A 27,678-nucleotide genomic window follows, 5' to 3' on the forward strand; every position below is an offset into this window, starting at 1 on the left:
AACCTGACCGGGCGCAGTGGCTCACACCTGTAATCCCAGCACTTTGGGAGGCCGAGGTGGGCAGATCATAAGGTCAAGAAATAGAGACCATTCTGGCCAACTTGGTGAAACCCCGTCTCTACTAATAGTACAAAAATTAGCCGGGCGTAGTACCGCGTGCCTGTAGTTCCAGCTACTCCGGAGGCTGAGGCAGAAGAATTGCTTGAATCCGGGAGGCGGAGGTTGCAGTGAGCCGAGATCGCGCCTTTGCACTCCAGCCTGGTGACAGTGAGACTCTGTCCCCACCGCCTCCGAAGAAAAAAGAAATTCCCACACCTTCTGAAGGGGTTCCAGGGTTGGGACCGGACTTGACCTTCCGGGGCACATGGACACCTGCAGAGCCTCTAGGTTATTTGGAGGGAATTTGGAACCAAACCCCGCCCCCAGGTTGCCCTGGCGGGGTCCAGCCTGGCATCAGGGCTAACTGGCAGCCTTGCTCCCACCGTCCAGACTCCCCCTCCTCCCTTCCCGCCTAGTTCCTGGGAGTGGTCAGGACACCCGGAGCTGGTTTGTGCCGCGGAACGCACACTGCACCCAAGGCTGCCATGAGACCTCTCCGCTCCCTGCACCTCCAGGCCCCGCCCCCAGCCCCGAGCCCGGCTGGGATGCTGAGTGGACACCCATGGCCTCTTGGGTTGCCAGAAGGTTGCAAGGCCAAATGGAAAGGAGCTGAACTTTCTGCATCCCTCCCTTTCCCAGCCACAGCCTCTGCCTTTGGGTCCTGCTCTTTCCTCTAGGTTAGGGGCACACTCAGGAGTCAACCGGTCCACGCCGAGTCCTGGCCTGGCTCCTCGTTCACTGTGTGCCCTCGGGGTAGCCCCTGGCCTTGGCCTCCCAATCTGTACCCCGAGATGGGTGGTGGTTCCTGCCTGTGGGGTGTTGCGAGCATCAGCGGAGATCGCACGCCCCCAGGCCCTGCAGGGCCTGGGCCTGGTACACCTCTTGGACATGTCAGCATCATTATTTCTCCCCCTCAACTGCCGAACACTGGTGCAGGCCTCTCTAGTGTACTTGGCACACCTGCCTGTGTTTCCTATCCCTGTCCCTCCCACCTTCCGCTGTGAGCTGCCCAAGGGCATCATTTTGCGTGGGCCCCGGCCCCAAGCACAGGGCCAGGCCCCGTAGATTCCCAGGCAACGATGTACCGCTTAAATCCCCCTCAGCCAGTTCTGCCCTGAAGCCCCCCTTTCGCACCTGCTGAACCTAGGGCTCTGCCAGGCAGCAGAGCTCCCTGCACATTGCTGTCGTGCAACTGCCTTACAGATGCAGAGACCTCACCTGCGCCAATCAGTCACTCATCTTTCAGCTAAATATGTAACGTGTCTGTGAGAATGTGCTGGGTCATAATCAGTGGCTCTGTGACCCTGGCAGGGTTTTTGTTTGTTTGTTTGTTGGAAACAGGGTATCATTCTGCAGTGGTGTGATCATAGTTCACTGCAGCTTCAAACTCCTGGGCTCAAGCGATTTTCCCACCTCAGCCCCCCAAGTACCTGGGACTACAGGCACGAACCACTAGGCCCAGCTAATTAGTTTATTTTTGGTAGACGGGGTCTCACTCTGTTGCCCAGGCTGGAGTGCAGTGGCATGATTATAGCTCACTGCAGCCTGAAACTCCTGGGCTCACACAATCCTCCTGCCTCAGCCTCCTGAGTAGCTGGGACCACAGTCACGCGCTGCCATGCCTGGCTAATTTTAAACTTTTTTGTAGAGATGGGATCTCACTGTGTTACTCAGGCTGGCGTTGAACTTCTGGGCTCCAACGACCCTCCTGCCTCAGCCTCCCAAAGTGTTTGGATTATAGGCATGAGCCACCGTGCCCGGCCCCCTGGACAAGTTTAATTTGTGCCTTGGACTCCCCAGTGTTAAATGGGGTAGTAGAGGGAGACAGTCCTCCGAGAGCCTTCCCGCTGCGTGCCTGGTCCAGAGCAGCAGCGCTCAGCATGTGTTGCCTGTTTCTCCATCCTAACTGTGCTCCTGGCCGCCCGGGGCCACCCAGTCATTCTGCTCCACTCCTGCTCCAAACAGGTCATAAAGAACTCCCCTGTGAAGACGTTTGCTAGTCCCACCTTCAGCTCCCTCCTGGATGTGTTTCTGTCGACCTTAGTGTTTCTGACGCTGTCCATCACCTGCTTCCTGAAGTACGAGGCGGCCACCACGCCTCCCCCACCCGCCGCCCTGGCTGTCTTCAGCGCGGCCCTGCTGCTGGAGGTGCTGTCCCTCGCAGTGTCCATCAGGTAAGCGCCGCGTGGGCTGGGTCTCCAGCTCTGAGCCGTTAGCTCCCTCTTCTGGCTCTATGGCTTATGGCTGAGCAGTTGGACTGGTCTCCAGCCAGCTGTCCCTGCTGGCTTATTTCTGGAGATGGGCCCCCGTGTCCTCCCCTGGCCCTGTGCCCCGGCATCCTCCCTCCCTCACATTGGTACAGATGCGGGGGGACCACCTCACTGGAGGGGGCAGTGCCCCGCAGCCCTGCACCCCGCAGCTCGTCCCCGGATCTCCAGGGTGAGACTGCAGAGGAGAAGGTGAGAAGATAGGAAATGATCTGGAGGAAGGAAAGGAAAATACATGAGTCAGGGCAGATGATAGGCGGGGCTGGGTCAGCAGGCGCCTCTTCAGAGTGCAGGAGCCAAACAGACCCATAGCAGCATCTCCGCGTGCTTGCCTCAGGCGGTGGTCTCTTGGGTATGACGCCAGCAGAAGAAAGAAGAGACAAGCTCAACTTCGTCAAAAGTTAAGCCGTTGTGCTGCAAAGAACATCAGGAAAGCGAAAGAACCCGCAGAATGGGAGGGAACATTTGCAGATCAGGCCTCGGACAAGGTCTAACATGTAGAATGGATAAAGAACGCATACAGCCCAATAATAAAAAGCTCACTTTAAAGGGGACAGAGGCTCCGAACAGACCACAGGTGCGTCTTGGGGAAGCCGGGCCCTTAGGACCAGCCCGGCTCCCTGAGGGGGCTTGCAGCGTCTCAGTATTCCTGAGCAGGCAGGTGGCCCTGGGCACCACAAGCCCCTTTTGTGGTCCTGTCACCCTCAACAGGACGGCTGCCAGCCTAGCAGAGTCCCACTAGCAACCGTGCCCAGGAGCTGGGCTTCAAACAGACATGGGGAGGCAGCCCTGACCTTGAGCGTCTGCTGCCCTTATCCAACATCCCAGGGCAGAGACGAATGGCTTTGAGTCTGGCCCGAAGTTCCGGAATGCTGGCTTCTCCCATCTCAGGTGGGCAGGCTGGGATTCCTGCCTCCGCCCTCCCACCTGTGCTGTACCCAGGACCCTTTCGCTGTGGGTCATGCTCTCTCTGGCACGTGCTCACTGTTTCCCAGAACTCTCTGGGCTTACATCCCATTGCCCACAGCGAGCAGCCCTCTTCCTGGCACAGCCTCCCGTCCTGCCTCAGTGCCCGCCTGTGCTTCTGGGGACCCCTCCCAAAGGAGCCATCGTCCGAAAGCCCTTCCAGGGCCTGCTTCCCCAGAACCCATACCAGACATCCTTAGGCCCCTGGTTGGTTTGTTTTTCCTCTTTAAAAAGATCAGCTTTAGGCCTGGTGTGGTGGCTCACACCTGTAATCCCAGCACTTTGGGAGGCTGAGGCAGGTGGATCACCTGAGGCTGGGAGTTCGAGACCAGCCTGGCCAACATGGCGAAACCCTGTCTTTACTAAAAATAAAAAAAAAAAAAAAGCCAGTCTTGGTGGTGGGTGCCTGTAATTCCAGCTACTTGGGAGGCTAAGGCAGGAGAATCACTTGAACCCAGGAGGTGGAGGTTGCAGTGAGCCCAGATCACACCACTGCACTCCAGCCTGCGTGACTCCATCTCAAAAAAGAAAAAAGGATCAGCTTTATTGTGACATGATTTACATACAATAAAGTCATTCAAGTGGGCAAAACTCAGTGATTTCTAGTAAATTTGAAGAATTGTATGAATATCACCACTATGTAACTATCGGTCACGTCCATCACCTCAAAAAGAAACCCGTCCCGGTGGGCAGTCACTCCCCCAGGTCTGCCCTCCCTGGCCCACCAGCAGGTTTTCCTCTAATATGGGTGGTTGTAGTGTCTTGAGGGCTCCGAGGCCAGCATTGTCTCCACGCCTTTTTACTTTCACCCTTTAGCCATTATTCCCTACTCCTTCAGACCCAATTCTAAAGCATTGAGGCCAACCCCGGTCTAGATTGCCGAGGGCTGGGGTGAGGTGTGCTGGACCCGCCTGCAGGGACACACTCCCCAAGCTTCTGGTGAAGGTGGTGGCTGCTGCACCCCTAAACAGGCCTCTGGTGGGATTTAGTTCCATTTACCAGGAATCATCAAGCCTGGGAGAGGCCCAGACCCTGAAAGGCTTCCCTGGCCCCTCTGAGGGCCGTGTTTTTGACCCCAGCTTGACGGGAGCCTGCGCTGTGTGGCGTACGGGCGCCCCATCCCTTTCCTGAACAGGAGGAAAGCCAGGCGCCTTCTCAGTGACGGGCCCAGGCCCCGCCTACCGCCTCCAGGAGGCTTCCTGCGTCTCCCTCTCTACTCTGCCCCGGCAGGCGTGAGGATGGCAGGTCTCGTTTTCAGATCCCTGCAGTCTCGGGGACCAGCATGAAGGCCCCCCGCCACCTCGCATCTTTCCTACTCCTGACTGAGAACTCGGTTCCCTCTGTCCCCCCTCCTGGGGCCTCTGTATTCTGCATATTTGTGGTTATTCTTGGAAATATTCCAAAGCCTTCATTATCCTTTAAATATCAGGAAACCAGGACTGTGCAGTACCCTAAAAGGGTGAGACTGTGCCTGCGTCCGTGTGGGGAATGGCTGGAGGGTGAGCGTTTCCTCACCTGGCCACACCACGTAGCCAAGAGGTAGAGGCATGGTAGGTGTTCAGGCCCCAAGGCCGGGCCGCCGGGCGGGGCGGGGGCTTTGTGCCAGAGGCTATTCAACAGCGGCCCCCGTCCAGCCTCTCCTGAGGCAGGGACAGCAGGCCCGTCCCCGGCTCCCTGGCAGCAACCTTGAGAGAAGGACTGTCTCCCCACGAGGACCCCACGCCCTCTCCTTGTCTCCCCATGTGCCCCCTTCCATTGGCCCAGGGGTCCCTGTGCTCAGCCAAGACCTGTTCCTCCTCCTCACAGTGGTTCTTGGCCCACACGCTCCGCTGCTGCTTTATACAGAACTTTTTATTGTGTCAACATCACGCTCCTGAAACCGAGCCCGCGGAGACACACAGCTGCGGAAGGAGTCAGTGCATACCGTCGCTCTGCTCACAACGACGAAGTCTTTTCACACGAAATACGTGGTGCTGGACCTCACGAACGACAGGGCCCCGCTGCCTGGAGAGTCCTGAAGCCGCACACACGCGTGATGAACGTGACAGCCCAGATGCAGACGGCACGCGTGTGCGGGTTTAGTGGTCCAGGCGCCACAAGCCGGGTTCGGCCTGTGATGTGATTTTCTGAAACACGGAACAGGCCTTGGTGATGCCCCAAACAGAGCAGAGATGACCGCCACTCAGTTTTCACAGGAGCTGCCCTCCGGGAAATCCAGTGTGTCAGCGTCACCGCAGAGCACTCTCTGTTTGTAGATGGGACACAGGCTCTGGGCTAAGATGCTGTCGGCAGCCTTCCGCCTTTGTGGGTGCCCAGGGGCGTGACTGCTGTGTGGGGTGCAGGGCAGAACCTCCCTGGGTAGCACCTGCCCACATGCAGGACGCCTCTGTCCCTGGCACCTTCCCACCAGATGCCAGGACCACCTCTCCTGCGACAACTGCAGGGGCTCCACAGAATTCCGGGGTGCCTCCAGAGCTGCCCCCATCAAGACCTCTTGCTTCAGAAGCTGATGGGAGCAGGTGACGGCAGCGTGGTGACCGCCAGGAGACTCTCCTTGGGGCCTGTAATACTCTCACGTGCTCTCTGAGACGAGCGAAGCGTGTGCTTTTCACAAGCATATTTTATCAGAACGCAACATGTGACCCTAGAGTCGGGTACAATGAGCTGAGCCCGGCTTCCTTGCCTTCTACCAAAAGTGAGGGAGACAGACCCCCCACCCCACACCTGCTTCCATGCTCATCCCAGGGGCAGCATGGGAGAGAGCGGAGGGCAGTGCTGGCTGCAGCCTTGCGCTTGTCTCCTGGCCCATGACCCACCCCAGGCCCCATCACTCCTGCTAACCCCTGTCCCTCTCGCAGGATGGTATTCTTCCTAGAGGACGTCATGGCCTGCACCAAGCGCCTGCTGGAGTGGATCGCCGGCTGGCTACCGCGTCACTGCATCGGGGCCATCCTGGTGTCGCTCCCCGCACTGGCCGTCTACTCCCATGTCACCTCCGAATTTGAGACGAACATACACGTAAGTAAAGGCTCAGCTGTTTTATTTCCACGTTCTCCTGGACTCCCTAATCTCTCTCTTTAACTCACTTGGGATAGCAATTTAAAAATAAACCCTTTGGCTGGGCACGGTGGCTCACACCTATAATCCCAGCACTTTGGGAGGCCAAGGTGGGCGGATCATGAGGTCAAGAGATTGAGACCATCCTGGTCAACGTGGTGAAACCCTGTCTCTACAAAAAATACAAACAATTAGCCAGGCGTGGTGGTGCTCACTTTTAATCCCAGCTACTCGGGAGGCTGAGGCCGGAGAATCTCTTGAACCCGGGAGGCGGAGGTTGCAGTGAGCTGAGATTGCACCACCGCACTACAGCCTGGGTGACAGAGCGAGACTCTGTCACAAAATAAAATAAAATGGGGCCGGGCACAGTGGCTCACGCCTGTAATCCCAGCACTTTGGGAGGCCGAGGCGGGTGGATCACCGGGTCAGGAGATCGAGACCATCTTGGCTAACACGGTGAAACCCCGTCTCTACTGAAAATACAAAAAATTAGCCAGGCGTGGTGGCAGGCGCCTATAGTCCCAGCCACTTGGGAGGCTGAGGCAGGAGAATGACCTGAACCCAGAAGGCGGAGCTTGCAGTGAGCAGAGATCGCACCACTGCACTCCAGCCTGGGTGACAGAGCGAGACTCCGTCTCAAAAAAAAATAAATAAAAACAAAATAAAATAAAAATAAACCCTCGAAGAGGCATGAACTCTTTTGCTATCCTGAGCCGACTTAACACCGGGCTACCCAGATGCTCACGCCCTGGCAATGGCCGGGCTGGGGAGTCCCCAGTGGGCACGAGTCCCTGCCAGTGTGACTTGTTCTTCATCAAGTTCCAAATGAGTCATTTTCCTTTACACTTTACAAACAAGCGTCTGCCCCACGTTTCCTAACCGTGTGAGAAGCATACCTGGCAGACAGAATTGACTCGTGCCCGGATCGGCTGCTGCTGGTCGGGAAGGGACTTTTGCTAAACTCCGTGGAGAGGGAACCAGCGCGGCCGTGGGAGATGATGCTTCTGGCGCATGGGCTTCCGGGCGTGCTGATGGTGTTTGGCGCTTTAGCCCCACATCACATCTCAATGGGCCCCGAGGAAAAGCTTTTTGAAGGAAGCTGATCACACAGTGGTTCTCGAACGAGGGGGCCTCCCTTCCCTTTCCACGGAGACACGTGGCGTTTCCCACGCCTGCAGAGGCGCGTGATACCGTGTGAACAGGGAGCCTCATGCTGGCTAGTGAACCTACAGGCTTGATCTGTCCTTGACACTGCCCACTAGCAAAAGTAAGACTGACTGGGGATAGTAAAGCAATCAGATGGTATTGGTGATATTTTTAGATTACACAGAAACATGGATTAGGCCGGGCACAGTGGCTCACGCCTGTAATCCTAGACACTTTGGGAGGCCGAGGTAGGTGGATCACCTGAGGTCAGGAGTTCGAGACCAGCCTGGCCAGAGATGGTGAAACCCCGTCTCTACTAAAAATAGAAAAATTAGCCAGGCGTGGTGTCAGGAGCCTGTCATCCCAGCTACTCAGGAGGCTGAGGCAGGGGAATCACTTGAACCCGGGAGGCAGAGTTTGCAATGAGCTGAGATCGCACTGCTGCGCTCCAGCCTGGGCGACAGAGTGAGACTCTGTCTCAAAAAAAAAAAAAAAAAAAGAAGGAAACATGGATTAGTGGTGAATGTTTTGGCGGCCCAGGTATAGTGGTGGTGGTTGGGGGGCCCTGGGCGGCTGTCCTAACCCTTCCCCTCTTGCAGTTCCCAGTGTTCACAGGCTCTGCCGCGCTGATTGCCGTCGTGCACTACTGTAACTTCTGCCAGCTCAGCTCCTGGATGAGGTCCTCCCTCGCCACCGTTGTGGGGGCCGGGCCGCTGCTCCTGCTCTACGTCTCCCTGTGCCCAGACAGGTACGCGGCCGGCACTGCGTGCGGGCAGCAGGGTGCGTGGCCACCTTTCCTGAGGTCGCTTAGGGCCTGGCTGCATTTGCACATTGCTTCTCACGTCTAGATAGAGATGTTTCCTATCATGACCCAAAATAGCTTTCAGCACATATCATGTCAAAGAGTTAACGAGATGCCCTTAGAGTAATACGCAAAAGAAAGAAAAAGAGCGTCATTTAGAACAGCACTCTACCATCCTGGCTAACACGGTGAAACCCCGTCTCTACTAAAAATGCAAAAAATTAGCCGGGCGAGGCGGCGGGCGCCTGTAGTCCCAGCTACTCGGGAGGCTGAGGCTGGAGAATGGCGTGAACCCGGGAGGCGGAGCTTGCAGTGAGCCGAGATCGCGCCACTGCACTCCAGCCTGGGCGACTAAGCGAGACTCTGTCTCAAAAAAAAAAAAAAAAAAAGAACAGCACTCTGGATGTTTGAATGTAGACGTCCTGGAAAACATAATGCCGCCATTGCAGGCGTGAGGTGACTTCTGATGAATGGGATGAAATCTAAGAAAGTGGGGCCTGAAGGATTTCGTAGAAGATGGTCGAGGCCATGAAAGGGCGGAGGTACAGGTGGACATGAAGGTGGAGAGGAAGCTGGTGCTGACTTTCCTTGAGTAGGGTAGGGTTCGTGAACCAGGACAGGTCACAGTCTGGAAGGGGGAGTGAAGACGTAGGATGATCTGGCGAGTCACCTGGGCCTCATTTCTAAATATTATGTCAGGCTGGGCGCGGTGGCTCACGCCTGTAATCCCAGCACTTTGGGAGGCTGAGGCAGGCAGATCATCTGAGCTCAGGAGTTCAAGACCAGCCTGGCCAACATGGTGAAACCCCGTCTCTACTAAAAATACAAAAATTAGTCGGGCATGGTGGCGAGCACCTGTAATCCTAGCTACTTGGGAGGCTAAGGTAGGAGAACTGGTTGAACCCAGGAGGTGGAGGTTGCAGTGAGCTGAGATTGCGCCACTGCACTCCAGCCTGGGTGACAAGAGTGAGACTCCATATCAAAAACAAATAAAAAATAATAAATAGGTCAAAACGATTCCCCATATGATGTCATGAGACATAGGATTAATGACCAGTCACTGAACATAGGTCTTTTATTTTGAAATCCTCTGTATATATTGATTTCTTAAAAATAAGTCCCAGCCAGGCACGGTGCTCACACATATAATCGTAGCACTTTTGGGAGGCTGAAGCATGTGGATTGTCTGAGCTCGGGAGTTCAAGACTAGCCTGGGCAACATGGTGAAACCCTGTCTCTACTAAAAATATAAAAAATTAGCCAGGTGTGGCATTGTGCACCTGTAATCCCAGCTACTCGGGAGGCTGAGGCAGGACAATTGCTTGACCCCGGGAGGTGGAGGTTGCAGTGAACCGAGATCGTACCACTGCACTCCAGCCTGGGTGACACAGCGAGACTCTGTTTCCAAAAATAAAAATAAAAAATAAGTCCCAAATTGCCTGTTGCACACTTGCAACTGGTTTCAGGGTATTTTAAGCCTTTTCAACTAAATATGTTGTTGGAAATACAGTAATACCTTGGATAGCAGATGTAAGCAGTGGACAGTTTATTCAAATATTTCGTGATATCTTAAACCCATTAAGCTTCCATTCATGTAATAAACTTCTCCCAAATACTGGGCTTTTTCTGTAACTGTTTATAAAAATGTTTCACTATTAGTGTGTATTGAAGAACCGCCTGTTTGCAATTACAGAGGGTTTAGGTGCACAGAATATTTTGAAGTCACATGGGATATTTCTTCCTTGTCCTTGCAGGAGATTTAACATTCTGGCTCCCTGAGTTATTAGGAGAACCAGAGGGACCCCTGGCATTTCCAAAATGCCCCCTGGGAGTGGCATTACTGTTGCCAAGGACCTCTGCTTGAATAAATTCAAAAGCACAAAATGATTCCAGTTGCCGCAATGTTGTCAGTATCAGATGGAGTAGGCATGGGTACCTTTGGTTAAGCAGTCCAGCCATGGGCAGCGTGAGCATCCGTCCTCAGTTTACTCAAGAATCACAATATGGAAGACATTTAAATTCCCTGCAAATTAAGATCAAAAAGGGAATTTGAAATAGGACTGTCATTCAGTACTTGAAACTTTAACAAATAGATTAAGCAAAATAAAGCAGACTTGGATTTTTCTGAAGGTATGACCATCTAGAACGATGGTCACGATAAGCTCTTTCTCGAGAGTATGAAATCCAGCCAGCTGCTTGTTACCTTTTAAATCCATCACAGGTCCCTCGTCGGGCATTCACAGTGGCCTTTAGTTGTGGCCGCGGGATTTTTCCACCTGGAGCTGGAGAGCCACAGTGATGGGGGACCCGTCTGCCGCCCTTGCGCCCAGAGTTCAAGTAGCAGATCTGGGGTAGGGATGGTGGTTGAAGTTCCCCTCGGCCCAGAACTCCTCCATCCACGTGAGACCCTCAGAGCCCCTAATCCCATCACGGTTGCTAAGCCTCACAAGGATAGAGAGGATGCTGGATGGTAAACAAAGACATAAACTCAGCTTTACCCAGGGAACTGCCCCCAGCATTGGGAGACACAGGCGTGAAGGAAGAGGTAGAAGCAGGTGGCTTTATGTCGATGTCACAATCGCGTCTAAAACAGGAACGTAGTTTGTTCAGACTCCTCAGGTTGTCTTGTAGAATGCCTTCTTTGCTCTTTATAATAACATTTTTCTGCATTTTAATTTCAGTTCTATATTAACTTCGCCCCTTGACGCAGTACAGAATTTCAGGTAAGCTTTTAATATTGTGCCTCTGTCTGAATAAACAAGAGTGACTATATTACCCCGCCCATTTCTAAGCTTACTGAAAACAGTGGGCTCTTGAATAAAATGAACAACATGTGCAATTCTTATAATAGAAACTAGAAAGTGTCTCCTTGTTGAAATATATCATAGTTATAATGTCTAATGGGGAAAATAAAATTTGTTTTATTATTTTAATAAGACATTAAAGTCATCGTAATTTCATGTAAGACTTTCGCATGCAACAAAGGAAATCTCGCAAATCAAAGAAAAGTTATTTTGTAAAATATTTTAAAATAACTCACTTGAAATTCAAAATACTAAATGTTTGAACCTTGCTTTACTGTAAACATCAGAATAAATTCTAAATAAATCGAAGAGTCGGAAATAAAAATTAAATAATATAAAATCTAGAAAAAGTAAAATTCAATAGTTTTCAATCCTCTAAAACTGAGATAACTTTCCAGGCTTACAAATAATAACTAGTACCACAAAGAGAAGATGGACAGGTTTGAGAGGAAGGGAGAGAAAATCAAAGAGACAGGAAAAGACCGGACGTGGGGACTCACGCCTATAATCCCAGCACTTTGGGAGGCCAAGGTGGGAAGATTACTTGATGCCTGGAGTTCTAGACCAGCCTGGACAACATAGCAAAATCCTGTTTCTGCAAAAAGTTTAAAACATTAGCCAGGTGTGGTGGTATGCACGTGTAGTCCCAGCTACTCGGGAGGCTTAGGTGGGCTTGAGGCCAGGAATTCGAGGCTGTATCGAGCTGTGATGGTGCCCTTGCACCCCAGCCTGGTTGTCACAGCAAAACTCTGTCTCAAAAAAAAAAAAAAAGAAAAAGAAAAAAGAAAACGGCCAGGCACGCTGGCTCACGCCTGTAATCCCAGCACTTTGGGAGGCTGAGGTGGGTGGATCACCTGAGGTCAGGACTTCAAGACCAGCCTGGCCAACATGGCAAAACCCCGTGTCTACTAAAAATACAAAAGTTAGCCGGGGTGGTGGGGGGGGCACCTGTCATCCTAGCTACTTGGGAGGCTGAGGCATGAGAATTGCTTGAACCCGGGATGCGGGGGTCGCAGTGAGCCGAGATTGACCACTGCACTCCAGCCTGGGCAACAGAGTGAGATTCTGTCTCAAGAAAAAAAAAAAAAGATTCGTTAGCAACTGCAGTTGTTAATAATAAATAAATTAATTGATTCTACATTTATTCAAATATTACAACTGTGAAAATGCAGCAAATACGGAAAACATGTAAGATTTTCATTTACTAGGTGAAATTATGTACTGTAGGTACAACTAGGTATTTGTATATAGTAGAGATTTGTATGAGATGTAATACTTAGGTTATAATGAATGAGTAATGATTACAGCTGTAGTATTTAAAAGTAAAGCACCTAGCATCTTTTTTTAACCTTTTATTCATGTATATGTCAGTATGCACAGAAGAATACCTGATCATAAAAGGATAGCTCAGTACATTTTCACCAGAGAACACTCTCATTTAGCTACCACCCACACCAAGAAGTAAAGCATTACCAGCACCCCAGAAGCCCCCTAACCCCACCACTGGTGACTCCCTCTCCCCTGACCTGACCACATCCCTAGGGTAGATTTTAAATGGCACTGAAATATACCAAGGTGTTCACCGAAGCCACATTTGGCTGGTTGGCCCTGCAAGGGATGTTTGCTTTCTGTTTTTCTCGATGTGTCAATCCTTCTTCTCCATGATAATAGATTACACTGTATTTTACTCTAACTTGCATTTATGACTTAAAAATTAACTCCTGCATTTAGTCACGTGAAATTCCTCTTTTTGAGCCGGGCATGGTGGCTCACACCTGTAATCCCAACACTTTGGGAGGCTGAGTGGGTGGATCACCTGAGGTCAGGAGTTCAAGGCCAGCCTGAAAACATGTTTGTGAAACCCCATCCCTACTAAAAATTCAAAAATTAGCTGGATGTGGTGGCGGGCGCCTGTAATTCCAGCTACTCGGGAGGCTGAGGCAGGAGAAGCACTAGAACCCGGGAGGCAGAGGTTGCAGTGAGCTGAGATGGCGCCATGGCACTCCAGCCTGGGGGACAGAGCAAGACTCCGTCTCAAAAAAAAAAAAAAAAAATCCCTCTTTTTGAAATGGATCTTTACTGTTTGAATTTAGGATAGGATCAGCTCCTTGTTCCTTTGGTATTAGAACAGGAAACGCAGGTTCTAGCTGGGAAGCTTCCCTCGTACCTGTTTGTTACAGATGCCTTCTGCGGCAAGGCAGCCCCCTTGGTTTCTGAGTGCACGTCCTGTGTATGATGACTTCTCTTCCTTGGAAGCAAAGGTGGAAAGCAGACGCCATGCTCTGCCTCCCTCTCCCTCTGGCACTAGCCCATGTGCAGCTGTCCCTCCTCTGCCTGGAGGGGCCTGGCCTGCGCCCATCTCCAGAGTCGGCCGTGCTGCTGGCTCCGGCTCCCACAGATTAGAGCAGGCCGCACAAGCGATAACTGATTGAGAAGCCCAGACACAGTCTCCTGTTTCCACCACAGAGTCTGGAAAAGCCCCTCTGCATGTAACGGAGATGTGAGACCTTGGTGACACCTGCTCCTGAAGGGGACTGTTCTCGGTGTCACCACTTTGAGAAATCAAAAGAAAGGTCCACTCCTCATCCAACAAGACGGGCTCACAAAACCTTCCCCCTAGTCCACATGCTCTTCCTGCTCTATTTAAAACCAACCAGAGGGCTCAGGGAGCTGGACAGAAATATGTTTGAGTCATCACCGTGACAAATGGTTATTTTGCTTAGTACTTGGGATGTAGGGTACGTAATGTCATTTGTTTCAATAACAGTTCGCGAAATGAGTCAGTGAGGCACACGGTGTCTTCCCACGGAGGACTCTTGGTTCCTGGTCATAGGCATTGAGTCAGAGAAGTCGTATCAGGGCTCCCAAGACCAGCCGCGGGTGGACTCCGGACTCCGCAATCCGCTCTCTCATGGCTGTGATTTATTACAGTAAAAAGACATAAAGCAGAATCAGCAAAGGGGGAAGGGTGTCTGAGTTGATGTTTGGAGGAAGCCAGCACCAGCTTCCAGGAGTCTTCTCGTGGAGTCACACGGGATGGGCTTACTTCCTCCAGCAGTGAGTGGTGACAACACTTGTAACATGCTGTCTACCAGGGAACCTCATTAAACACTCGGTGTCCAGGCTTTGTATTAGGGGCTGTTCAGGGCGGCAGCCTCTGCCTAGCATGTGTAAATTCCAGACTTCCAGCAGGAAAGCGGGTATTCAGTGTAAACCTCCTTGTTTATGCAGTGTGGGTATCGTGAGCCACTCTTGTCAAGGAATGGCGGGAACCCTCCCCAAATCCCAGCTCCCCGGTGCCAGCCACCACCTTTGCAGGCAGGCCTTTCCTGCACAGAACCTTAGGCCAGAAGGGAGGTAGCCATGCTCCAGTGCATCTTCACAGCTCACATGCGAGGAAACCGAGACCCAGAACGATGGCATGGCCTAGCCAAGATGCTGGAACTCCCCCGCGGTCCAGCCAGGATGGAGCCCCGGGGTTCCGTTCCACCCACGGCCAGGGCTTTTGAGGTTGTGCTTCACAGAGGACCATGATGACCACACAGGTCAAGCTCATTGTTTTTTAATATCCCAAGTCACAGTTAGTAAAACTCATTAAACCCTTTGATTACAGAATTGAGCTTTTGGCCAGGCATGGTGGCTCGTGCCTGTAATCCCAGCACTTTGGGAGGCCAAGGTAGGTGGATCACGTGAGGTCAGGAGTTCGAGACCAGCCTGGCCAACATGGTGAAACCCTATTTCTACTAAAAATACAAAAATTAGCCAGGCATGGTGGCACACACCTGTAGTCCCAGCTACTCGGGAGACTGAGGCAGGAGAATCGCTTGAACCTGGAGGCGGAGGTTGCAGTGAGCCAAGATTGCACCACTGCACTCCAGCCAGAGCAACAGAGCAAGGAAAAAAAAAATGAGTTTTGGCCGGGTGCGGTGGCTCATCCCCGTAATCCCAGCACTTTGGGAGGCCAAGGCAGACAGATTGCTTGAGCTCAGGAGTTCAAGACCAGCCTGGGCAACATGGTGAGAGCGTGTCTCTAAAAGAAAGAGAATTGAGCTTTCCAGTGTGATGGAGCTGTCTAAACTGTGGATCCGCCTATCGCATATAGAAGTGTGTAGTGACCAAGCCCATTATTGCATCAAATCAAGTGGCCTACTCTGTGCACGGCAGCAATGCATCAGGGTACAACGTTTGCGTGAACAGAACAGTCACAGTATTGTGAAAAAGAAAAGGACTAGAAGGCAGTTCAACAAATGTTAATAGTGATTGCCTCTGGATGGCAGGACGATGGAGGAATCTTTTTTTTCTGTTTTATTTCTACATATCCTATGATGAGTGTGTAGTATTTTTAAATGGGAAAAAATGTATTCCAGCCCACTGGGGAGGCAGAAGCAGAATTGTTTGAACCCAAGACTTTGAGACCAGCCTGGGCAACATAGTAAGGCCTCATCTCTACAAAAGGTTTAAAAAATTAGCCAGGTGTGGTGGTGCATGCTTGTAGGCCCAGCTAATCTGGAGACTGAGGCGGGAGAATCGCTTTAGCCTGGGAGGTCCAAGCTGCAGTGAGCTAGGATCACACCACTGCAGTCCAGCTTGGGTGACAGAGAAAGACCCTGTCTCTTAAAAAAAAAAAAAATTATGTGTATATATGTGTACATGTATATGTGTATATGTGTACATGTATGTGTGTATATGTGTACATGTATGTGTGTATATATGTGTATATGTATGTGTATATATACACATACATGTGTGTGTGTGTATATATATATTCCAAACAAACTTTAAGAAATTATGCTACTCAGCCAGGTGTGGCGGCTCACACCTATAATCCCAGCACTTTGGGAGGCCAAGGCAGGCAGATCATTTGAGGTCAGGAGTTTGAGACCAGCCCAGCCAACGTGGTGAAACCCCGTTTCTACCAAAACAAAAAATAATAATAATCTGGGCATGGTGCCTTGCACCTGTCGTCCGAGCTACGCAGAAGGCTGAGGCAGGAGAATTGCTTGAACCCAGGAGGCAGAGTTTGCGGTGAGATGAGATCACACCAGTGCACTTTAACCTGGGTGACAGAGCAAGACTCCTTCTCAAAAAAAAAAAGGGGGGGGAGCAGAAACTGGTTCAGCCTTGTTTAGAAGGGCAATTTGGAAATTTCTAAGGAAATTCCAAATGTGCAATATTTAAAATGACTCAGCACTTCCATACGCACAAAGATAGGAGTAGAGGAATATTCCCTGTGACACTGTTTGTGGTAGAAAAAGACAGACTCGGGCCCAGTTCCATCAGGAGGAATCTGGTTAAATTACAGAATTTCCGAGTGCTAGAACACCGCACAGCCATGAGAAAATAGCAGCACCAGGTAAGCTGTTAGCATTGTCCTGAGTGATTTCAGCAAAAAAAATTAACCCAGAATCGGGGAAATGGTGTCTTGTCAAACTTTTTTAAATAGGTAGAGAGTATAGAACTCATAAAAGCTGTTTGTAAAATGACAAGTTTATTGGATTAGAAATCTAAGAACCAAGGCCGGGCACGGTGGCTCACGCGTGTAATCCTAGCACTTTGGGAGGCTGACTTGGGCGGGTCACCTGAGGTTGGGAGTTTGAGATCAGCCTGACCAACATGGAGAAACCCCGTCTCTAGTAAAAATACAAAATTAGCCAGGCATGGTGGCACACGCCTGTAAACTCAGCTACTCGGGAGGCTGAGGCAGGAGAATCGCTTGAACCTGGGAGGCAGAGGTTGTAGTGAGCCAAGATCTTGCCATTGCACTCCAGCCTGGTAAATGAGCAAAACTCCGTCTCAAAAAAAAAAAAAAAAAAAAAAGAAAGAAATATAAGAACCAAATATGTCAGAGAATGTTAAATTTCTTGGGTATGATGATGATATTGTAGTTACACAGGGAAACATCCTTATTCTTAGGAGATATATACTGAACTATTCAGAGCCGAAGTGTCATGTCAGCAACTTATTTTCAAAATATTCATTCAGCAAAAAGCCGGCTACAGTGGCTCACACCTGTCATCCCAGAACTGAGGCAGGCAGATCACTTCGAGGTCAGGAGTTTGAGACCGGCCTGGCCAACATGATGAAACCCTGTCTCTACTAAAAATACAAAAATTAGCCAGGCATGGTGGCACATGCCTATAGTCCCAGCTCAGAGAGGCTGAGGCAGGAGGATCACTGGAACTCAGGAAGTAGAGGTTACAGTGAGCCAAGATCGTACCACTGCACTCCAGCCTGGGCAACAGAGCAAGACTCAATCTTAAAAAAAAAAAAAAAAAAAAAAAAGATGGTAGGCCAGGCACAGTTAAAACCTGTAATCCCGGCACTTTGGAAGGCCAAGGTGGGAGGATGGCTTGAAGTTAGGAGTTTCAGTACAGCCTTGGCAACCAGCAAGACCCTGTCTCTTCAAAAAAAAAATTTTTTTTAATGAGCCGGCTATGGTGGTGCATGCCTGTAGTCCCAGCTATTTAGGAGGCTGAGGCAGGAGGATCGTTTGAGCCCAGGAGTTTAAGGCTGCAGTGAGCCATGATTGTGCCATTGCACTCCAGCCTGGACAGCAGAGACCATGTCTCTAAAAAAACAAAGGAGAGAGAAAAGAAAAGATTTTTGAGAGAAGCTAAAGACTTCTTAAAAAAAAAAAAAAAAGAAAGAAAAGAAAAGAAAAATTACCAAACACTTAAAGAAGTTAGTTACAGGGCTGGGCACAGCAGCTCATGCCTGTAATTCCAGCACTTTCAGAGGCCAAGGCAGGAGGAGCCCAGGAGTGCAAGACCCACCTGGGCAACACGGTGAGACCCCACCTCTATTTAAGAAAATCAAATAAATCAGTTTCAAAAGTTAGTCTTTATTCCTCCACACCTTCAGCCAGCCCGAACCAGAAATGGGCAGCTTGACAGCTTCAGGTTGTTGAAGGCCTGGACTCAACAACGCTTTGCATAGCTAGCGGGGCTGTTCTGAACTTGGAAGCACCGAGCAGTAACCTCTCCCTTTCCCGTGTCTTTGCTCTCCAGTTCCGAGAGGAACCCGTGCAATAGCTCAGTGCCACGTGACCTCCGGCGGCCGGCCAGCCTCATCGGCCAGGAGGTGGTTCTCGTCTTCTTTCTCCTGCTCTTGTTGGTCTGGTTCCTGAATCGCGAATTCGAAGTCAGCTACCGTCTCCACTACCACGGGGACGTGGAAGCGGATCTTCACCGCACCAAGATCCAGAGCATGCGGGATCAGGCGGACTGGCTGCTTAGAAACATCATCCCCTACCACGTGGCTGAGCAGTTGAAGGTGTCCCAGACCTACTCCAAGAACCACGACAGCGGAGGGGTGATCTTCGCCAGCATCGTCAACTTCAGCGAGTTCTACGAGGAGAACTACGAGGGCGGCAAGGAGTGCTACCGGGTCCTCAACGAGCTCATCGGGGACTTCGATGAGCTCCTAAGCAAGCCGGACTACAGCAGCATTGAGAAGATCAAGACCATCGGAGCCACGTACATGGCGGCGTCGGGGCTGAACACCGCACAGGCCCAGGACGGCAGCCACCCACAGGAGCATCTGCAGATCCTGTTCGAGTTCGCCAAGGAGATGATGCGTGTGGTGGACGACTTCAACAGCAACATGCTGTGGTTCAACTTCAAGCTCCGCGTCGGCTTCAACCACGGGCCCCTCACGGCCGGGGTCATCGGCACCACCAAGCTGCTGTACGACATCTGGGGAGACACCGTCAACATCGCCAGCAGGATGGACACCACCGGCGTGGAGTGCCGCATCCAGGTGAGCGAAGAGAGCTACCGCGTCTTGAGCAAGATGGGCTACGACTTCGACTACAGAGGGACCGTGAACGTCAAGGGGAAAGGCCAGATGAAAACCTACTTGTACCCAAAGTGCACGGACCACGGGGTCTTCCCGCAGCACCAGCTGTCCATCTCCCCAGACATCCGCGTCCAGGTGGATGGCAGCATCGGACGGTCTCCCACAGACGAGATTGCCAACCTGGTGCCTTCTGTCCAGTATGTGGACAAGACATCTCTGGGTTCTGAGAGCAGCACGCAGGCCAAGGACGCCCACCTGTCCCCCAGGAGACCCTGGAAGGAGCCTGTCAAAGCCGAAGAAAGGGGTCGATTTGGCAGAGCCATAGAGAAAGACGACTGTGACGAAACAGGAATAGAAGAAGCCAACGAACTCACCAAGCTCAACGTTTCAAAGAGTGTGTGAGGCGGCGCCCACCCGCTGCCCGAGGTGCTCTGTTTGTCGAAACACAATAATATTTGTATTTGGCTGTTGTGCTTTCAAAGTGCCACAGTTTCCCTCCCTGGACGTGGTGTTATGTGGTCGTTTCAGCCCTAACTTCTGTGTGGATCACAGTTATTCAGGGTTCATTTTCATCCATTTCTTTCGCCCCATTCCCTGGAAACCCTGCTGCCTCTGGGTCATCCGTTCAGCACGTGGTGGAGAACAAGTGCCTTCAGGGCTGCCTCAGCCTCGAGTTTCGGGACAGAGGCCGCCAGTGGAGATCATGGCTTTAGGTATTATTTGACTTTTAGAACAAAAGCTGTGGTTAAGATCTCATTTTTATTGCTTTTTCCCACGTCCCGTGAGACTCTATTTTCGGTTCCCTGGCTAATACCCTGTTTTTGAGTTTATTTTGTTTCTGTCTACGTCGCAGTGTTCCCCAGCGACCCGACCTCTCTGTGTAAGCACACATGCGCACACACTTGCATTCATGAATCTGATATAAAGTGCCAGTAATCCACCAAGAGGGAGTGCGAAGGGGGCGCATCAGGACAGCTCTGCCACCCCCATTGCCCACCCGCACTTTCCCGGAGCACCGGGCCCCGTGGGCTGTGGGTGATCCACACTCCCTGCACTGAGCGGGTTCAGGGGCTCCCCGACATGCATGCAGGCCAAGACGGCAAATGCCAGCTGGGCACAACGCCCATGTGGCCAGGCCTCGGGGTCTCAGAGCCGCCTCTCACCCCCGACCCTCCACCCAAGGGGTCTCCCCGTCGGGAGGGGAGGCGTTGGTCCCGGAAGCTGACTCATCGGAGAGGGAAACACCAAATACACATCTGAGGTTGCATTTATTTATTTATTTATTTATCCGGAAGCATGTGCGCTCCCGGGAAGGGGTGCTGGGTCCTCAGGGTGGGGGCAGTTCCCAGGAAGATAACCAGAGGTCTCTTTTGTGTTTTGGCCACCTGGGGCCACCCCCAACCTCCCCACCCCAAGAAGGGTCTGAGAGAGACCCCAAAGCATGGCCAGTGCGATTCTGAGGCTAGGGGAATAGAAGCCCAGCAGCTGCCCCTGCCGCCCACGGGGGCTCCTCCCTGCCGGGGTCCAGCTCAGGACCACAGGGGGTCTGGGCCGGCAGCACTAGCACCATCTTGGCTTCCACAAATTCAGGAAGTTTCGTGGCTCCCTCCCGCTGTCAGATGGCACAGGCCTGTCTGTGGCCGGATTTAATCCGGGGAGCGAATTCCAGCCTCTGAGACGGAGTTCTCACACCGTATCTAGGGACAGAGTCAACTGGATGCAAACGCGGGGTTTGTGGGGGGCGGAATCCCGAGGGTGGCGTGAGAGACCCAGGGGAGCTCCCTCTGGGCGCTCAGCTGCTGGTCCTGTCTGATTATGTTTTGCCGCATTGAGTCTGAAGTTTATGTGGAAGTGAACTCGCCCGAGTTGTCCAGTCGGAGTCGTAGCCACTCTTTCAGGGGACCCGGCGATGCCGATGAGGCCCTGGGCGCGCTCCTTGTCATTCTTGTCCGATGTCCCTATGCATTTTGCTTTCCGCTGTCAAATCTCACTGTCTCATTCTCACACTGCATCAGTCCCCATCATCAGTCCTCCTCCCCAAAGAGATACAGATTGCCCTCATCTCCGGCATGAAGAAGTCACGATTCTGACCCGCGCCTCTCCAGGGGCGGTGCCCGGGACGGCCACCCAGCAGGACAGCCGGAGCCGGGGTCCCGGCGTCCAGGGGGTCCAGGGCACCCCCGTTAACTGTAAGGTTTTCCGTCAGGTGTGACTGTCAGTTTGCTGGTCTTCCAATACCGAAGAAAGGGTGGTTGTGACAATACCTCTTGCTTCTAAAGAATGTATATTATGAAACACGGCAGATTTTTTTTTTCCTTAAAAAACACTACCTGATACTTTCCTTGTTTGTGGGGATTGTGGTCACATGAAGCTCTTTCTGCATCAGTATTAAGGTGTGTATTTGAATGTCCTCCCCACCCCTTTCCCCTCTGGGCTGTGTAGCTTTGAGGGGCTGGGCGTTTGCTCATGTCCTTGCTGTCTCGCTCAGAACATGCTCTGCAAAGTTTTGCTCTGCACACACTTCTTCCCCATCAAGCCCTTTTCCTTCCCCTATCACAAAGGTCTTTGTGATTCCTCAGCCCGGGAACCCAAGGAGCTGCAAAGTGGAGTCTGGTTCAGCCCCGTGCAAACTCACCCAGAGCTTAACGTTGTCTTTAAAAACACCCTGAGCCTTCCTAACCAGCCAGTGCAGACGTTCTCTCTGGGCCACGAAGCCCCTCGGGTCCTCCCCGTCCCCTGCTCCGAAGCATACCTCAGTGCAGAACCGCGGAATCTCTGCAGCAGAAACACCGTGCATCTCCTTCTGTTGGCAGTGAGCACATCGTGCTGGAGACACGAGTTTCTAAGCAGCTGGCACGAGGGCTGCTGACGGCATGGGTCGTGCTTCAGGGTGGCAATACCTCTTAGGAACTTAGGGCAGGAAGCAATACTTCAGCATTGAATGTGTGTAAATAGTTGCTTTGAGTTGCAATTGCTATTTTCTCAGCCCCAGCTCAGATGGAATTATATATCCATATAGATATATGGTAAACAAGCACACACAATTTTATCCAATGCAAACAAATGTAGAGCATCAGTTACAAAACCCTCGAATAGCTTGAGAGTCCCACAGGCTCTGCCACACCTGTGACTCCATCCACACTGACGTCACCCGCGGGGTCCCACCTGCACATTTGCACACGGTCCGGAGAGCCAAGGACCGCGTGCTTCCTGTTACATGGGCTGCAATCATTTGTAGTTTCCAAAGACACGTCTGCATTTGAATTTCTAGACTTACGAGATAAGGAGTTTTTTTTTTTTTTTTTTTTTTTTTATTGGTTGTTTGGAAAATCACATCATGCCTAGAATCTGAAATTGAATTAGCAAGAACCGACTGTTTGCATTTTCCATATTTCCTTTGATCTGCTCTTTTTAAATTGTTAATTCTAATAATTTCAAAATGCATTCACTGAAGAAATGGACATTAAAATATTCTAAAATTTAAATATTTGATGCCTGGTATTTTCTTATTGAAAAGATGAGCACTGCTTCAGGGAGGAGGGCCGTCTTCCTGGGGCGTCTCGTGTGTTCTGCGGTCTGTGGCTCCCTGGGTGGGTTTGCCTTGCCTTCACATCATGACTTCAGAAACAGGACAAGTAAAAAACCCTGTGTGTGTGTGTGTTATTTTTTTAATTGGATCTATTTGCTGCAGTTAACTTGAGTTGACAAGTATTTTTACACAGAATTTTTTAAACCATAAAAATAAGGTTGCAGGACAAGTTCTGCCTGTGAGAGTTTCCCTGTCAGGCCTTCTCAGTCGTTTTCTGCAACATCTTTAGAGAAGGGATTGAGGGGGAAGAAAAAAAATAGGTTTTCTGAATAGGAAAGAGTGACTTCAGGTACACAGATCACTGGGGTCCCCCGGGGTTTGAGGAAGTCACAGTGCCACTTCAGAATCTGCTTAAAGTCACACAGCCTTTTCCCAGAAAAACACGCACGCCATTTTCTGCGCCTCTTGGGAGTTCACCACACTCCCAAATCTGAGGCCAAACTATGGACCTTCTGGGGGTTAGAGCCACTTCCCCTGTAGGGGTTTTCCTGATGAGTTTATTTATTTATTTATTTATTTAGAGTCTCGCTCTGTCACCCAGGCTGGAGTGCAGTGGTGCGATCTCAGCTCACTGCAACCTCTGCCTCCTGGGTTCAAGCAATTCCCGTGCCTCAGCCTCCCTAGCAGCTGGGATTATAGGCACCCACCATCACACCCGGGTAATTTTTTTTTTTTTTTTTTAGTAGAGACAGGGTTTCACCATGTTGGCCAGACCGGTCTCGAACTCCTGGCCTCAAGTGATCCGTGTGCCTCAGCCTCCCAAACTGCAGGGATTACAGGTGTGAGCCACTGTGCCCGGCCTCGTGAGTTAAGTATTTATGACCAACTTCAGGGCACAAAGATTCTCTTGTAGACTCCGCAAAGGGAGCTGAATTCACGGATTCCGGTGGTTGCTCACGGACTTGCGGGGGTGCAGCCTCCAGGTGATCCTCTGCTGAAGCCCGGGCCAATGAGGATGCTGTTGAATGAGGTCACTCTCCTCCGAGTCGTCACTGAAGGCCTCCCTGGCCACCTTCCCAGTTTAGGGAATAACCGTCTTTGCTGCCTTGAGGGTCTTGTAAGAATGGAGGTTTTGTTTGGTTGGTTTTTTTGGAGACAGGGTCTCATTTTGCCACCCAGGCCGGAGTGCAGTGACCATCAGGGCTCAGTGCAGCCTTGACCTCCCCTAGCTCAGGTGATCCTCCCACCTCAGCCTCCTGAGTAGCTGGGACTATAGGTGCGCAACACCATGCCCAGCTAATTTTTGTGTTTTTTGCAGAGACGGGATCTTGCCATGTTGGCCAGGCTGGTCTCAAACTCCTGGATTCAAGTGATCCGTCCTCCTCAGCCTCCCAAAGTGCTGGGATTACAGGTGTGAGCCACCGTGCCCGGCCAGAACGTGGGTCTTTCTACTGGAAGGGGCACCCAGGAACTTAGAGGATTTCTCAAACAACCAAGAAAGGCAGCCTCTAATTTTTGCAAGCAGCCCCAGAACTGATCATTTGCGGTTTCTCTTTCGTCTGAAATCTTGTTCACATGTTGCTTTTCCCCGCTGTGGGAATCTATTGCCGTGGCCACCTGGAATAGATCCCGCGTACTCGGAAAGTGAAACTAACTGGAGAAAGCCAAGAGGAAGCAATCAAGAAAAAGTACACACTTGCACGCGATGGACGTGTACATTTAAAATCTTCCCAAGTGTCTATTTTTATACAAAGTTCCTTTGTACAAGTTGTTTTTTAAATAACATGACTCTAAAGAGTCGTTTAGAATATTAGAGTAATTTAAGCTTGGGGAATTCTCGTATCCCTGCTGGGCCTGAAAGTCTGAAGGAGATGTGAATTAAGTAATCCACGTGCCTGTTAGAATCTCATTCAACAGCAGGGATTCTTAATTGTTTTTTGTTTTTTGTTTTTTGTTTTCAGTGGGAGAGGTTTGGCTCACAAAGGCTTTGATAATTTGATGAAGGTTATGCTTCCTTTGTCCAGAAAAAATACACGTAAAAACAACTCTTGATTTTTTTTCTTTGTTTTGTTTTGTTTTGTTTTTGAGACAGAGTCTGGCTCTCTCGCCCAGGCTGGAGTGCAGTGGTGCGATCTCGGCTCACTGCAACCTCCGCCTCCCAGATTCAAGTGATTCTCCTGCCTCAGTTTCCCTAGTAGCTGGGACTATACACTCGTGCCACCACTCCCAGCTAACTTTTATATTTTTAGTAGAGACGGGGTTTCACCATGTTAGCCAGGCTGGTCTCGAACTCCAGACCTCAGGGGATCCGCCTGCCTCAGCTTCCCAAAGTGCTGGGATTACAGGCATGAGCCACCATGCCCGGCCAAATCTTTTGGTTTTATATATAATTTCAGGAGTCCACGAATGCAAATAAAGTGCCCCTAATCCACAGCAACCAGAGAAAGGATGACTTTTCATTTCAACTCTCTGCAGATGAGGTTTCCTAGCGTTCTGGACTCCCCGTTGGAAACCTGATTCGGCACGTTAATACTACTCATTGATACATGCATTTTTATTTTATTTATTTATTTTTTTGAGACAAAGCCTCACTCTGTTGCCTAGGCTGGAGTGCAGTGGCACGATCTCAGCTCACCACAACCTACACCTCCTGGGTTCAAACAATTCTCCTGCCTCAGCCTCCTGAGTAGCTGGGATTACAGGCATATGCCACCACACCCAGATAAATTTTGTTTTTTTAATAGAGATGGGGTTTCACCATGTTGGCCAGGCTGGTCTCGAACTCCTGACTTCAGGTGATCCACCCGTCTCCGCCTCCCAGAGTGCTAGGATTACAGCCATGAGCCACTGTGCCCAGCCTTGATACATGCATTTTTAATCAAAATTATGTTTTAGAATTTAATGTGTGAGTTATCTAAATATATTTGAAGAGCTGTTTAAAAAACATTTCAGTACACACAATGTTAGTTGAATTATTTCCAACAGATAAGTAACATCCAGCCAGTATTCGTTAAGTGCCTATTGTGTGCCAAATAATGCCCTAAACTCCCTTTACTTAGGTTTTTTAATTTACCTAGGTTGTTAAATTTGCTGCAATACATGAGAGCATTTGAGAAACAGCTGTGATTAGAAGCTGTGCTTTTCCCGGTGGCGTTACCACTATGAATTCCACTAGTAAACTGAAGGGACTTTCCAGATACGAGGAATCGAGAGACTTTTTTTTTTTTTTTTTTTTTTTTTTGAGATTAGAGTCTCTGTCATCCAAGCTGGAATGCAGTGGCTCAATCACAGCTCACGGAAGCCTCAACCTCCCCGGGCTCAAGCGATCCTCCTATCTCTGCATCCTAGGTAGCTGGGACTACAAGTGCACGCCACTATGCCCTGCTAGTTTTTGTATTTTTTGTGGAGATGGGTCACCATGTTGCTCAGGCTGGTCTCAAACTCCTGGGCTCAAGTGATCCACCCACCTCAGCCTCCCAAAGTGCTGGGACTACAGGCGTGAGCCACCATGCCTGGCCGACATTTGTAAATAGGGCTCTCAGTGTCAATCCTAATGCATGCGAGATGATTTTCTTGTCCATGGCTTTATGGAGAATTCAAACTCTGAATAAAAAGCAACCGAGGCCGGGCACGGTGGCTCCCGTCTGTAGTCCCAGCACTTTGGGAGGCCGAGGCGGGAGGATCACCTGAGGTCAGGAGCTCAAGACCAGCCTGGCCAACATGGTGAAACCCTGTCTCTACTAAAAGTACAAAAATCAAATCAGCCAGGCGTGGTGATGCGCGCCTGTGGTCCCAGCTACTTGGGAGGCTAAGGCACGAGAATTACTTGAACCCAGGAGGCAGAGGTTGCAGTGAGCCAGGATTGCACCACTGCACTCTGGGCGACAGAGGGAGACTCTCAAAAAAAAAAAAAGTAACCGACGAGAAAGATTCAGAGAAAACAACTGCACCATTTCTGTGTTTGTTCCTCGATGAAGGAGCTCATTCCAGCTGCTGCCCATAAGATGATCTTTTTTTTTTTTTTTTTTAAGCGGGGGTTTCCCTCTTGTTGCCCAGGCCGGAGTGCAATGGCGCAATCTTGGCTCACTGCAACCTCTGCCTCCCAGGTTCAAGCGATTCTCCGCCTCAGCCTCCCAAGTAACTGGAATTACAGGTGTGCACCACCACACCTGGCTAATTTTTTGTATTTTTAGTAGAGACGGGGTTTCACCATGGCCAGGCTGGTCTTGAACTCCTGATCTCAGGTGATGCGCCCGCCTCAGCCTACCAGAGTGCTGAGATTACAGGCGTGAGCCACTGTGCCCGGCCCATCCATTTTATTTTTATTTTTTTATTTTTTTTGAGACAGATTCTTGCTCTGTCACCCAGGCTGGAGTGCAGTGGCACGATCTCAGCTCACTGCGAGCTCTGCCTCCCAGATTCACGTCGTTCTCCTGCCTCAGCCTCCTGAGTAGCTGGGACTACAGGTGCCCACCGCCACGCCGGCTTTTTGTATTTTTAATAGAGATGGGGTTTCACCGTGTTAGCCAGGATGGTCTCGATCTCCTGACCTCGTGATCCACCGGGTCTCGGCCTCCCAAAGTGCTGGGATTACAGGCGTGAGCCACCACGGCCCATCCATTTTATTTTTAAAACTCCTCCCCCAGCAGTGTTTGGGGTCCCGGCAGGAGGGTCCCAGAGCCAGGCAGAACAAACACTGGCTTGGGTTGGCTGGTGAGAGCCTTTCAGGGTAGTGTACCCTCCCGCAGGGCCCCCGCTGCTCTTTGAGGGAAGAGCTGATGGTTGGGGACCCACTCATCTCTGCCAATCACCCCCAGCCCAGGCACAGTGGAGGCAGCGCTGGCTCGGCCTCCAGCGGCCTTCCCGAGAGCTGCTCTTTCTGTGTCCAGTCTCCCTCTGACCTTCTTTATTTTCTCATCAAACAAAATCCGTGCCCTCTAGGATGGGAGGGAGATGAACGGGACCAGAAAGAGTCTGGATTTGTGCATGTGATTCTGGGAGAACGCAAACAGGATCAAGAAGGATGTGAAAGGGTTCAGGGAGAGAGAAGCGAAATGCACCCCCGCCCTGCCCTGACACCCCGCTCTGCTCAGGACGCCCGGGGGCACAGACATGCTTGTGCCAAGACACACCTGAACTGCTCCCCAGCCCTGCCCTCCCAGGCACTCCATCCCGTAGTCTCCGTGGCTTTCTAGCCTTCTCTGTCCCCTC

The 27,678-nt window shown here is 51.1% G+C and overlaps 1 protein-coding gene across 1 annotated transcript in view; it reads left to right on the forward strand.

Moving 5' to 3' along the window:
* ADCY9 (adenylate cyclase 9) overlaps positions 1 to 22,425 on the forward strand; it is a 156,418-nt gene extending 133,993 nt beyond the window's left edge. Inside the window, exons 7-11 of the mRNA XM_025371130.1 lie at positions 2,065 to 2,273; positions 6,191 to 6,350; positions 8,135 to 8,283; positions 11,019 to 11,060; positions 18,149 to 22,425. Of these exons, the coding sequence (XP_025226915.1) occupies positions 2,065 to 2,273; positions 6,191 to 6,350; positions 8,135 to 8,283; positions 11,019 to 11,060; positions 18,149 to 19,340 (1,752 nt within the window). The 3' untranslated portion in view covers positions 19,341 to 22,425. The remainder of the gene's footprint in view (positions 1 to 2,064; positions 2,274 to 6,190; positions 6,351 to 8,134; positions 8,284 to 11,018; positions 11,061 to 18,148) is intronic.
* The last annotated feature ends 5,253 nt before the right edge of the window (positions 22,426 to 27,678 follow it).

This window comes from Theropithecus gelada, chromosome 20 (assembly GCF_003255815.1).
Source record: "Theropithecus gelada isolate Dixy chromosome 20, Tgel_1.0, whole genome shotgun sequence".
In the NCBI taxonomy this organism is placed as follows: domain Eukaryota; kingdom Metazoa; phylum Chordata; class Mammalia; order Primates; family Cercopithecidae; genus Theropithecus; species Theropithecus gelada.